The following is a 12,952-nucleotide window of genomic DNA, read 5'->3' on the forward strand; positions in this document are numbered from 1 at the left end:
CGTGGTATTCGGTGAGTGTGCAGTGAAAAGCAAGTCGAGAAGTGACGCCGGAAATGCCCCGGCACTGAGTGCCTGGTGCGTAATCCACTTTTGATTCTGTTAGCGAACCTGTCAGACCCAACAAACATTTTGCACGAAAAGCAACACGCAGGAAATGACCCAGCCCTCAGTGTCTGGTGCGTATTACGCACTGCGTAATCAAAATTTGATTTTGTCCGCTATAACAACCATTTGTAAAACAGCTATCTGCTGAGACTTTTGAGTGAAATATCCAGTATCCCAGCCTTCGCCTGTAGAACTCGGGTGAACTGAGCAGACAAACTATAATAGCGCTTCGGCGGACTACTCTTTGAGCACTGCATGCTATTCGAGGAGCCATACGAGTCACCTGGACAACGACGAATGGGACACAAATGCCTTGCTGGGGACTGACAAATGTGACCCAAATACGGAAGCGCTGGACTGCCAAAGGTGGGGCTGGACATGCTGCTGTTCAAGCGGCTGTCGATGCAAAGTTGCAGACCTCGAGGTGGGCACGTTCATGCGCCGCGAAAAGATTCATCCAGCACGTGGCTACACAGATATTTAATCAGTTGGCGGCGGGCGGCGACGTCTCCTACAGAGAAGTCGAGCGTGTGCTGGACACCAAGTGCCAGGGTGGAGACACACAACTTGCTGGTGCATCAGAGCGTCAAAATGGAGTGTTTTTAAGGAAGGGTGCTGCCTTTCGACCTGCACGCGGTTGGTGACGCGTGGTGGAGGCGCTGGCACAATTATAGAGGACAGCGCTTGGACGAGACTGCGGGCGACGACGTGGTCAGAGAGAGTTATGGGCTGGAGATGGTCGATGTGAAAACTGGTAGGTGCGCGTCGCGCTGAGGAGTCCACAGCGTTACTCTTCCATGCTCTTCACCGCACTGCTCTTCTTCGGGAACTGCCCGGACGACGAGTACGCACAAGTAATCCAGTCGTTGCGAACAGGAATGACATTGGACAAGACCGAGTTTGCGAGGGGCTGCCACATCCTCGAGAACGCTCCGCAGGCCGTGGGTAGTGTCCCCAATCGATCTTATCTCGACAGCGTCTTCAACGTCAGGCACGAAGACATGCACTATTACATGTTCATCAACATCATGATGATCCTGACGCTGCGCTTCATCAACCACCAGAAGAAGTAGGAGGATAGCTCCTACGCACGCACAGTGCTCGTACACTTTCGTGTAAGTTCATCCAATACAAGTTTCCGCCGTGATACACTCCTCAACGTTCTCACGTCAGCAGCACTTCTGCAACGCCTGGTCCACCAGCATGTTTTCCATCATTTCATTGATCGTCAAAATGTGGGCGGACGCGGCGCTCGCCATGAAATTGGTCAGCGCAATTGTCGATGCATCCTGTCGGATCTCCGGGTCCGAGATGAGCGGCGTGCGCATCACCTGCTGCACGTAGAATGTCGCGCACCTACCCGTTTTCGCATCGACCATCTCCAGCCCATACCTCTCTCTGACCATGTCGTCGCCCCCAGTCTCGTCCGAGCGGCGTCCTCTATAATTGTGCCAGCGCCTCCACCACGCGTCACCAACCGCGTGCAGGTCGAAAGGCAGCGTCCTCCTATCATACAGTTCCATGCTCACGCCCTCCCTCAGCAGCGGCCAGTGCGTCTCTATCCCCCCTGGCACTGGGCAGTTGGTCTCTAGTACGCGCTCCACCTCTCGGTACGAGACGTCGACGCCCACCGCCAACTCGTCAAATATCCGCGCAGCCGCGTGCTGGATGAAGCCCGCAGGGATCTCCACGCGACGCACGTGCTTGCCCGTTTCAGACTCGGAGTTCTGCAGCGACAGCCGCCGCCTGAACAGCAGCTTCTCGACGCTCTTGGCCAGCTTGATCTGGGCCCTGCACTTGTCGCGGAGACGACTGTTCTCCAGCTCCACCTTGAGGCGGCGCTCGAGTTGGCGAGCACAGATGTCCTGCCACACTTTGGGCAGCTCCACGTTGGAGGGGTGACCATTCTCATGCTCGAGGGGGCAACTAACTGCACTGCGGTTGGTCTGCAACTGCTGCAGTTTGAGCTCGAGATCGTCAACCTCCGCGCGCAGGCGGCGCAGCTCGCACAGCTTCTTGCTGCGAGCCTTGTTGGGGTCGTAGTTGCGTTTGGGTCTGGTGTTCCGCTTGGTGCGTTTGGGCTGGGAGTTGGGGGTCGCGGCGGAACCGTTAACCGAAGAGGTGGCGATAGTGCCCAGGAAGGCGATATCGCAGACCAGAGCATCAAGCAGAGCCTCTGGGTCCCATTCGTCGTCGTCCAGGGGCGGTAGGGACGCCATATCACTAGATGGAGGGACAGTGCCAGGCGATGCAATGGCTGGGCCTTCGTCGAGAGAGGGCGGCGCTGCCGCGGGTACTGCGTACTCTTGCTCTTGGCGCGACATTTGTGCCAAGCCACTATTGTGCGTTGCAAACGTTTTGTCGTTTTCACTGGCGCTTATAATAAATCGAGGTCGATTTCTAAATAAAACGATGTCAATAAAAAGAACAGATAGGTATAACGAGGTATTTATCAAAAATATCACTAACGTGTTTTTGACTTTTATTTGTATTAATAATTGGCCTTGAAACGTGAGGCGTCCGGTTACTAAGGAGCAGAGAAAACGTGCAAAAACAAAACGAACCCCTGTAAAAGCATGTCTGACAGCAGCGATGGAGACTGGATCGATGGCCCAGGAGGCGACAGCAGCTCGATTGAAGAAGAAACCGCGCCTCCCGCGAGTGCAGTCGATGCTCCTCCTGTCCCCGCAGTGATGGCAAAACAAAAATATTGTTATCCGTAAATAGAATTCTCTGGATTTTACCCAGAGTCCGCCTAAGGACCCAGGCAAGATGCCGTCGTAGTTGACAAGCAGTACTAGAAAGTAAATTGAGATCTGATTGAGTTATACCCGTGCTTCGCTAGCTAGTTTTCACTTAGCGTTGCGCGATACTGCGTTGTTCACGGTTTTGATCACAATACGCCCTCAAATCGACGCGACTTCATAAAAGTGGTCTTCTCATCACATGCCGAGTGTTCCTTTCAGCTGCGCGGATCTCGATCGTCGAACACAGCGGTCGTGCGCATAACCTATCTGGACAAGACTCATTCTGCCACCCATGTTGCGCACACGGATCTACATCAGCGCTATAATCCCAAGTAAGCCAGGCATTCTTGGTTGAAGTTGCTCGAGATTGCATGGAGTGTAACCGAGTCTGAAGCTGGTTGCCAACTGGGCGCGCAGTGCTTATGGGCTAACGATTTCTTACCATGCGGCTCGGCGTGTGCTGGAACAGTTACAGGAGGGATCGGTTCTCAGCCTACAACACAGCTATCCTTTAAAGTTACTTGGATATGTTCGTCGTAAATAACCCCGGAACGCTTGTAGATTTCGAGCGAACCCACAGTAACCAGTTCAAACGATTGTGTTTCATGTACGGCATTTATACGGACACGCTCCAGTATTGTCTGCCAATAATTGCTCTAGATGCATGTCATTTGCGTGGAGCGGATAATGGTACTCTCTAGATTGCCTCTACGATATTTGATTAAGTTGAATGTCAACAAGAAAGCCGGACGCAAACGAATGGTGGTGCCTCTGAGAAATGGCAAGTTTGCTGTTCAACACACGAATGGCTTGGATCGGATAGTTGACTTGGATGCGAATCATTGCACCTGTGGTCTTTGGACGGAGTATCAATATCCATGCTTGCATGGCTGTGCTGCGCTCCAAAATATGCATTTGTCGGTGTTCACTTCAGTTGCACCTTATTATCGGATGCCTACAAGCCATCTTTCGCCAATTCGATGATCCCTATAGATATCGAGTCACAATCGGTGATGGCACGACAGAAGGTCCCGAATCATACCGTAGATCCACTCGCCCATAAAAATCAAACGGGTACGCAGCCGAGGAGAATGTATACCCGACGACTCGCCGATCGTCAGCTCACGCTGTCGCGAAAGGGGTCACCTGCGAAAGAAGACAACAACTGGAACTACATCGTCACCTGGGCCCTAGGTAGCTTTAACTTCGCATTTACTTCTACTTGAATTACATTAATCAAAACTGCTCCACTTAACCCCTTAACCGTTGCCGGGGTCGATCAATCGAATGGTCTATTCTTTTTGATGCGTAATGGGCAGCTAGCTGATGAAGTAGTGACCGCCACAGTCCCCTTGAGACCCTCGCGTTTGTGCTCGAGTAGTCCTTGGCGAGCAAATTGATAAACAGTGTGAGCAACACGCGGGACTGCTTCAGCGGCAATGATGCGGGTGAGGTTTCCGGTAGCCCCATGACTTCCATGCTATATGATATGTTGTGGAGTGGCGGATGGGCGTCGGTTGCATGGCTACAGGTTAGCTATTCTAATTTTTAGGAGTGTCATAATTCTAAGTTTCGCAAGTTCTGACCGAATAGCAAACGCCTGACCGAATTGCAAATTCCCAATCAAACACCTGACCAAATTGCAATTCCCCATGCTGAAGACCTTGCTAGCCAAGTGAAGACGGTGAAAGACAATGTCATCGGAGAGAAGACTGTGAAGATGTTCACCCGTGGAATATGTCGCTACGTGGCGTGGCTTTACGAGAACCAGAGAAGTGTCCTGCGCGATGGTTTCCTTGATGCTTTGCGCGCCGGTGCTTTGGAGAATGACGACTTGGGTATAGCGTCGCTAGAGCAAGGCAGCATTGCTCGCGTCATGGCTAAGCACCCTGACCTATTTCCTCTTAAGTCTGATCTACATCGCGCTGATGACTTCGAGCAATTCTTGCTGTCATTTAAGAGCCGTAACGGAGGTGAACTAGGACAATCAGTTTACGATTCGATGCGTTCAAGTCTGTTTCATTTGTACCGAGGGTATGGGCGGTCAATGACACGTGCGTTTGCTGCTGATTTGGCGGTATTTTTTAAAGGGTTGAAGCGCACCGTCGCGCGACGAAATCACGATGCTGGCGTGAAGTTGTCGGAGGGAAAATAACCTCTGTTGTTTTCTGTTTTACGATCTCTTTGTGCTACGTTCCTCAGGCGTGACGACGAAGAGTTTGTTTTTGCTCATGCATTTTTTTACTTTTACTGAATCTAATGTGTCGTGTGGGGAACACAGCATCAATCCATTCCGGCCATATGAGTTGGGATGGAGACGCGCTGGCAATTCTTTTCGGGCATATGAAAAATGATCAAGATGGCGTGCGGCCTCGTGATGCTAGGCACGTGTATGCCAATCCATTCATCCCGGAAATTTGCCCTGTGCTGGCGGGAGCAATATACGCTGCAGTTCTGGGAATCACTGATTCAAAGATCTTCCCCGGAGGTAACCAGTACGACCGGCCCTCGAAAATCTTAAATCGAGTGATGGAGGAAGATGAAAAGAAGGTATTGCTTGAAAACGAGGGGTTGTTACCGTCTGGTATTGGGACTCATTCAGCTCGTAAAGGATCTGCAACTTTTGTTTCATCGTGTTCAAACGGAGGTCCTTCGGCTGCAGCTAAATGCATCAGGGCTGGGTGGAAATTACCAGGCGTACAAGACACTTACATTCGTCACGATGCCGCCGGTGATCGCATTGTAGGGCGCTATGGGCTGGGCTACCATTTGATGATCCTGAGTTCGCTATACTACCGCCCTTATTTCCCGATGTCGACGACTTTGTTCGCGATAGTATTCATATGTGCTTTAACAATTTGTCACCTCATTTATTACGAACTGGAGGTTTTCTTATGGCGTCTCTAGTTTACCACAGTGAATATCTACGCACAACACTGAGTGCACAGCACCATTTGTGCCGCAATGCCCTTTTCGGAAACGCCAAGCTCGTGCCCCAGTTGCAACAACGGCTGGTTTGTCGGACAGCATGTGCATCGGATCGAATGAGGCCCACTGGGGTTCCTCCGCACGTTCATTTGCTGGTAGCGATGGAGAAGCAAGCGGAACAACTACAGCAGTTATAGCTGTCTCTTGGTGGGTTAGCGCCGACCGTGGTGGAGCTAATGAAGTCAGAAATGTCGCGCTGTCAAAACTCTGTGTCAACCCGAGAGGTCCCGCAAGTGTATCGCGAGTGCGCTCGGATTGCGGAATATTCGGTCTTGTCCAATCCGTTCGAAATCATCTACCTTGTCAACTAGAACGCAGTGTCGAACCTGATGAATCTCACGACCGACCCACCGGTGAACTTAGCCACGGATCTCACACTCTTACTGTACTGGGCCTACTTTGGCTCACTACTTTAGCTTACACGTCGCGCTACGTGTATGAGGAAGCGTAGGAATTTATTAATAATTTGAATTAATTATACTTGAGTCCACAAGTATAATATTAATCAAATAAAACACCAAATAGCTAGTTTAAGGTAAAATGAGAACTATATTGATTGTACATTGATCTTCTTCCTGAATCTGCTAAAAACTGTTTATCATCTATGAAAGGGGTTGACAGCGGCTGGCTGTCAGAGCCCCGCCAATACGCACGTCTCTAATTGGTAGAAAGATGCTGCTTTCTACCAATAGGATCTTTGGGTAGGTGTGGCCCACTCATTGTGGTGGCCCACTTCAATGTATCCATTGGTGTGACTTACACCAAGGTGAGGAAGTATCTAAAACCTTTAACAGATACTTATCTGTTAAACCATAAGTGACTGTTGTCACTTGTGTGTGTAACCAACCCCGTTACACTATCCCCCCGTTAAGCTTTGACGTATCGGTCTCGAGACGACAATTAATATTGACTGCTTGTCAATTGTTTGTGTTGGGGAGATCCGTGCTCATCCGCAATGAGCACGACCAAGTTGAAGACTGCCATTGCAACAGAGGGTAACCTCTCTGTTGCTGAGTACCATGCGCGGCAGGGCGAGGTGCGCCGCTACCACGGGAACAGACAACGCAGTGTCTGTGTACGATTCTTCGATGTCGACCGCGTCTGTGCGTCGACATCTCTAAGCGAATTTATGTTGCTTGCCGTGATCGGGTAAGCAAGCGCCAAAGCACTTCGAGTCCTTCTCGAAGCGAGGCAAGTATTAGCAACTCCACGCTGTTGCGGTGGAGGCTGGTGTCCGTGCGCCGTGCGCACTCTTCGTCCAGGTGGCGGTGCGTATTAGCAACCGCGACCACAACAGGTATACTATATGTATACCTGAAAGCTTCAATGGTCTCCGTGCTAATTATCTAGCACGCGAGTCGCCAGGCGTTGTAGATTACTACAGCGCTCGCACTATCTTCTTGCTGGTAGTGCGTGTTGGGTTTCGTATTCCTTCACCATGTCCGGAACGTCTTCCATCAGGGCGTTCCGTGGTTCCCACGTGTCGTGTTGGGGAGGGAAACCTCTCCAGCGAATGCGAAAACAAGCCGGACCTCGGATTGTTTTCCTATGATCAACAATTCGCTGGGCGATCTAGCGAATTTCTTTGCGTGCGTCTCGCTGCGGTGGCGGAGGTGGTGGAAGCACGCCCCGTGGTCAACGCCATGTTGACCTTCCTCTCGTGTCGCTCCACGACCAGGGGACGGTCGTGGAGTACATTCAGAGCGTGGCGGTTGCTGTAACGGGGTTACACGTACAAGTGGCTGCAAGCCACTTGTGAATTTAACAGATAGGTTATCTGTTAAACGTTTTGGATACTTCCTCACATTGGTGTAAGACACACCGATGGATACATTGAAGTGGACCACCACAGTAAGTGGTCCACACATACCCAAAGATCCTATTGGTAGAAAGCAGCATCTTTCTACCAATCAGAGACATGCATATTAGCGGGGCTCTGACAGCCAGCCGCTGCCAACCCTTTCATAGATGATAAACAGTTTTTAGCAGATTTTAGAGGAAGATCAATTTACAAACAATACAGTTCTCATTTTACCTAATCTAAGTCACTTGGAATCCTTTTGTTACTTAACTTATATTTGTGTATTCAAATATAATTAACCTAAGTAAATACTAAGTACTTACGCTTCCTCATACACGTTGCGCAACGTGTAAGCTAAAGTAGTGAGTCAAGTTAGACCCACTACACCTGGTAGCACTTTGTAGTCCGTCCAACGACCGACTGCTTGACGTTCGTACGCGGCGTACGAACGCGGAGCCGAGAACCACATGAGCACGGAGGTGCCCATGGAGAGCTCCAACACGCCTGCAACGCATGTTGCACGCGCTGACTGCCCCCACCTGTCTGACCCAGAGTGGGAGGCCCTCCAACGACTGTCAACAGTCATTGGAGAAGCGGCGATAGCTACAATGCTGCGTACGCTATCGCCGACGGAGCAACATGGTGTTGCTCTGGGATTCATCATGAAGGAGCAGCGTGACGCTGCTTCCTCAGTGACGGCGTCGTCAGGGACGACACCGCGTGCTCAACCATTAAAGTTGAGCGTAAGCAATTATGTGGGAAGAGGGCGAGCCTCTCCTCCGATGGCTTGTCGAACTCGACACAGCCATAGCGGCTCGACGCATCGTCGACCCGCTGTCGAAGGTCGCGTTCGCCATGTCCTGCCTTGGCGGACGCGCAAGGAGTTGGGCATATGGACGCCGACTCTCCGATCCTACGTGCTTCAGCACGTACGAAGTGTTCAAAGAGGAGCTCAAACAAGCGTTTGAGCCCCCGCAAACGAGTTCCGGTCGAGGGCGGAGTTCCTCGACCTTCAGCAGGGTAAGCATGACGTCCATGCTTACGCGCAGCGCGCACGATATTTGGTATCAAATATCGTGACTAACCCGATTGACGAGGCGACCAAGGTCGTCACGTTCATGAAAGGACTTAGAGATGGGCCTGTGAAGACCTATCTCTTCCGAGAGTACCCGAGTACTCTCGAAGCTGCGATCACTCTTGCCATGCAAGAAGAGTTTAGCCTGCGGCAGGCTAAACTGCATGTGAACGTGCCAAGGCCGCAACCACGCCCGGTAGCGAGGACGGGAGGTCCGGAACCAATGGACCTCTCGAACGCAACAACTGCTGGTTACCAGCAGCAGGGAGGTAACGTGCGATGCTTCCGTTGCGGAAGGATCGGTCACTTTGCACGGGAGTGCACAGCTCCCATGCCCCCTGGAGGTGGTCGTCGTGGCGATGCTAGGCATCGCCGCGGACCAACAAAAAACGCGAACATCCAGTAGGCGCGGGGCGCCCTACTGGTAATGCAGTCGCGCGTGCCGACATCGGGCACGCGACGCTGAGGACTGCAGTCCCAGTGAGACCAGCTCTCAGTGCAAGAAACAAGATGACAGGCCGAACCTGGTCATCTTGAAGGTTTACTCGAAGAGAGCGAGCGACTCTCTTCGCGCTCTGGTAGATTCGGGCGCGTCGAACAACTTTGTTCGACTGCGGAGTTTACCGAGTCTTGACTTCGAGGAGGTAAAGTTACCTCGAAGTCTTCTGGAAGTTCGATTGGCAACAGGTGCCATCGTGAAGACCGAGAAGCGCGTCGTGAACGTGCGCTTCTCGTACAAACAACGGGTGTTTGTCGAACACTTTTTCGTCCTGGACCTGGACGATAAGTTCGACGTGGTAATGGGCATGTCGTAGCTTGCACGGCATGATCCGGTAATAGACTGGAAGAAGCGCACGCTCGTGCGCTTCGGCCACGACAGCGGAACAGAGAGCGATGGCCCTGTTACCGCAGCGCACACACCAGCAGGTGCGCGCGACTCGCCAGTCGAGACAGCGCTTAATGCCGCTGTCCCGGAGTGCCCAAGGGGTGCGCGAGGGTGGGATTCACGTCGGCGGTGCTGCCGACGTCAGAAGAAAAAGATGTGCTGGTTCCGGAAACCAATACCCACATTCAAGCGTGTAAGGGGCAGTCCCTGACCCGAAGAGGTCAGGTCGACGACGACGCGTCGGCTCCGGGAGCCGACGCACCCTCGGTCATGAGGGACTCCGCCAGTGAATGGCGTCGAGGTGACGAAGGCGTGTCAACTCCGGGAGTTGACGCTGCAAACAGTGCGGACGGTTGCAAACGTACCGCACTAACGCAATTTACATGCTGTCGTGCAGCCGAGCTGCACGACGAAGCGCCAGGCGATCAAGCCGGGCTTGATACCGCGCGCCCGCGGACAGGGTCCGCCGGCGAACAACTGTCCACGGCCGGGCCTGGACCAGCAGAACAACTGTGCGGAGCCGGGCTCCGCACAACAAAAAGACGGCGCAAGCGGAAAACGCTGCGCAAGTCTCGGTCCGGGACCGAGACGCAACAAGAGCAGTCTGCTGGGCAGACTGCGGCGGTGACGCCGAATGTCAAGACGCTAAGCGTCTTGACGCGCACCGATACTGGATTCCAGTATCGTGACATGGAACTCGCTAGTCCTCCGACGACGGCGTCGGAGTTGACTTCGCTTCCAGCCATGAGCTGGAAGCGCTTCACGCGCGACTTGCACGATGGACGCATCGAGCAAGTCTGCGTTCTTTCGGACAGCGAAAGAACGGCGAGCGAGAGCGAAGAGCTGAGGCAGCTCTTCATGGAAGTACCACTGAGAGTGAAGACACTCTCAGTGCGAAGACGAAGCGAGAGCGCTTCGAGGAATAAGGTTGGGACTCGCTGAAGTCGAGTCCCTATTACGAATTGTTGAGGGAGTACAAAGACGTACTCCCGGAAGACATTCCTGCGGAGCTTCCGCAGGATAAGGGCATTCAGCACGAGATTGATCTCGTGCCGGGCACGAAGTACTGTGTCACGCGGCAGTGGCCACTGCCGCGAGAGCAAGTGAAAGCGATCGACGACTTCTTTGAAAGTCGTCGTAAAGCAGGACAAGTGCGGGAATCAAAGTCCCCGCACAGTGCTCCGACGTTCTGTGTCAAGAAGCCACAGGGCGGATGGCGCATCGTTCATGCCTACAACAAGCTGAACGATGCGACGGTACCGGCGCAGACGCCGATACCACGAAAAGATGTTATCATCGATTCGATGGCCGGGAGCACCGTTTACAGTGCTCTCGACTTGCGAGATGGATTTTACCAAATCCTAATGCGTGAGAGCGATATCCCTCTCACGGCAGTGAGCACGCCAAGCGGCATGCTCTGGGAATGGCTAGTAATGCCACAGGGGCTTAAGAATGCCCCTGCGACTTTCAACAGGTGCGTGACGCACTTGTTGCGCTCGGTGCGCGACTTCGCACCGAGCTACTTCGATGATGTATTCATCCACAGCCGGGCTGTGGACGGGAAAACGACGTAGAGATGCACAGGGTGCATCTCCGGAAGCTACTTGAGCTTATGCGAAAGCATAAGCTCTACGCGAACCTGAAGAAGTGTATCTTCGGGGCGAGCGAGATACCCGTCCTCGGGTGTCTCGTAGGGAAGAATGGTGTCCGCCCTGACCCAGAAAAGGTCAGAGTGATTAACGAATGGCCAACGCCTTCAAGTGTCAAGGAACTGAGGCAGTTCCTTGGCTTGGCCACGTACTTGTGCAAGTACGTGGAGGACTATGCGGGCAAGATCCGCCCGCTGTCACAGCTTCTTAAGAAAGAAGCTGTGTGGAATTGGACACCCGATTGCCAAAAGGCATTCGATACAGTCAAGCGGGGCTTGACTGAGGCGCCGATCTTGGCAGTGGCTGACCAAGATCGCCCATTTCACGTAGTGTGTGACGCATCCGATTTCGCGATCGGATGCGCGTTAATGCAGCACGATCACGAGGGCCGTGATCGTGTCGTCTACTACCAATCGCGTCAGCTGAAGCCAGCTGAGCGCAACTATCCGGTGCATGACAAGGAACTCCTTGCCATGAAGTATGCACTCGCAAAGTTCCGAGTGTATTTGCTTGGGAGTAGACCATTTGTGGTCTACACCGACCATGCTTCACTGCGTACCGCAGTGAAGTCGCCACACATTTCACAAAGAATGGCGAGATGGCTCTCATTCTTTGCGGAGTATAACTTCCGGGTCGAATACAAACCCGGAAGACTGAACGTGGTGGCCGACGCGTTATCACGTCGGCCGGACTATGCAGAAGCTGTTGACGTCAATGCCATTGACGCCATGCGATCGAGCAAAGCCACATCATCTCTGTTGGATGATGTGAAGGCCGCGTACGCGCACGACGCGGACGCGAAGCTCTTGCTGGCCTATGGCACAGCTCCTTCCTGACAAGTCCCGTCAGAAACTGCCCAAGCACCTTCGAGCGCGTGCACACCGCTTTCGTGTGCACGACGGACTACTGCTTTACAATACAGTCGACGACAACGCAGATCGCGTTGTCGTGCCAAATGACCATGACCTGCGACTCAGGATCATGTACGAGTATCATGATGCCCCGACTGCGGGACATCTCGGACGTGAGAAGACTTACGTCCTTCTCACGCGCGACTTCTACTGGCACCACCAGTATAGTGGGTGCGCAAGTACATCCGTGCTTGCGAGGTATGCCAACGCGTAAAGCCTGCGCCATTCGCGCAGGCTCCACTGTAATCACTACCGACTCCGTCGGAGTGTTGGAAGTCCATGTCTTTGGACTTCATCTTTGGTCTTCCCCCGGACAGCGGAGGGAACACCGGTGTTGTGGTCTTTGTAGACCGTTTCAGCAAGATGGTACATCTTGCTGCGGTGCCAGCAGAGGTGACCGCGAAGCAGACAGCCCGTCTGCTCGTCGACATGGTGTTCAAACACCATGGGATGCCGACCGACATTGTGTCGGACAGAGACCCGCGCTTCACAGCGCATCTGTGGCAAGAAGTGTTTACACTTCTTGGGAGCCAGCTTTCCATGTCGACTGCGGATCATCCGCAGACGGACGGTCAAACCGAGCGCGTGAATCGCGTGCTCGTCGATATGTTGAAGAGCTACGGTCACTCGTTCCAATACTGGAGCGAGTGCTTATCGATGGCAGAATTTGCCATCAACAACTCAGTGCATGCCTCGACCGGGCATACACCGTTCTACGTGAATGGCATGCGGCATCCACGCCTACCGAGTTTACTCGGAGTGATGGCTCCCACTTTAAGTGGGGGAGGAT

At 52.9% G+C, this 12,952-nt stretch overlaps 2 protein-coding genes across 2 annotated transcripts; one reads left to right on the plus strand and one right to left on the minus strand.

Annotated features, from left to right (window-relative positions):
- Nucleotides 1–902: 902 nt before the first annotated feature.
- IUM83_09195 (ATP-binding Cassette (ABC) Superfamily) lies at nucleotides 903–1,178 on the plus strand (the record flags this gene model as incomplete). The annotated part of the gene is made up of 1 exon (XM_067933619.1): nucleotides 903–1,178. The coding sequence occupies one exon, from the start codon at nucleotides 903–905 to the stop codon at nucleotides 1,176–1,178; it is 276 nt and encodes a 91-aa protein (XP_067800033.1).
- A 96-nt stretch (nucleotides 1,179–1,274) lies between these two features.
- IUM83_09196 (M96 mating-specific protein family) lies at nucleotides 1,275–2,324 on the minus strand (the record flags this gene model as incomplete). Its single annotated transcript, XM_067933620.1, has 1 exon — nucleotides 1,275–2,324. One exon carries the CDS (start codon nucleotides 2,322–2,324, stop codon nucleotides 1,275–1,277), a length of 1,050 nt encoding a protein of 349 aa, XP_067800032.1.
- Between the last annotated feature and the right edge of the window lie 10,628 nt (nucleotides 2,325–12,952).

The sequence above is a fragment of the Phytophthora cinnamomi genome (genome assembly GCF_018691715.1).
Source record: "Phytophthora cinnamomi strain GKB4 chromosome Unknown Contig3, whole genome shotgun sequence".
NCBI lineage: Eukaryota > Oomycota > Peronosporomycetes > Peronosporales > Peronosporaceae > Phytophthora > Phytophthora cinnamomi.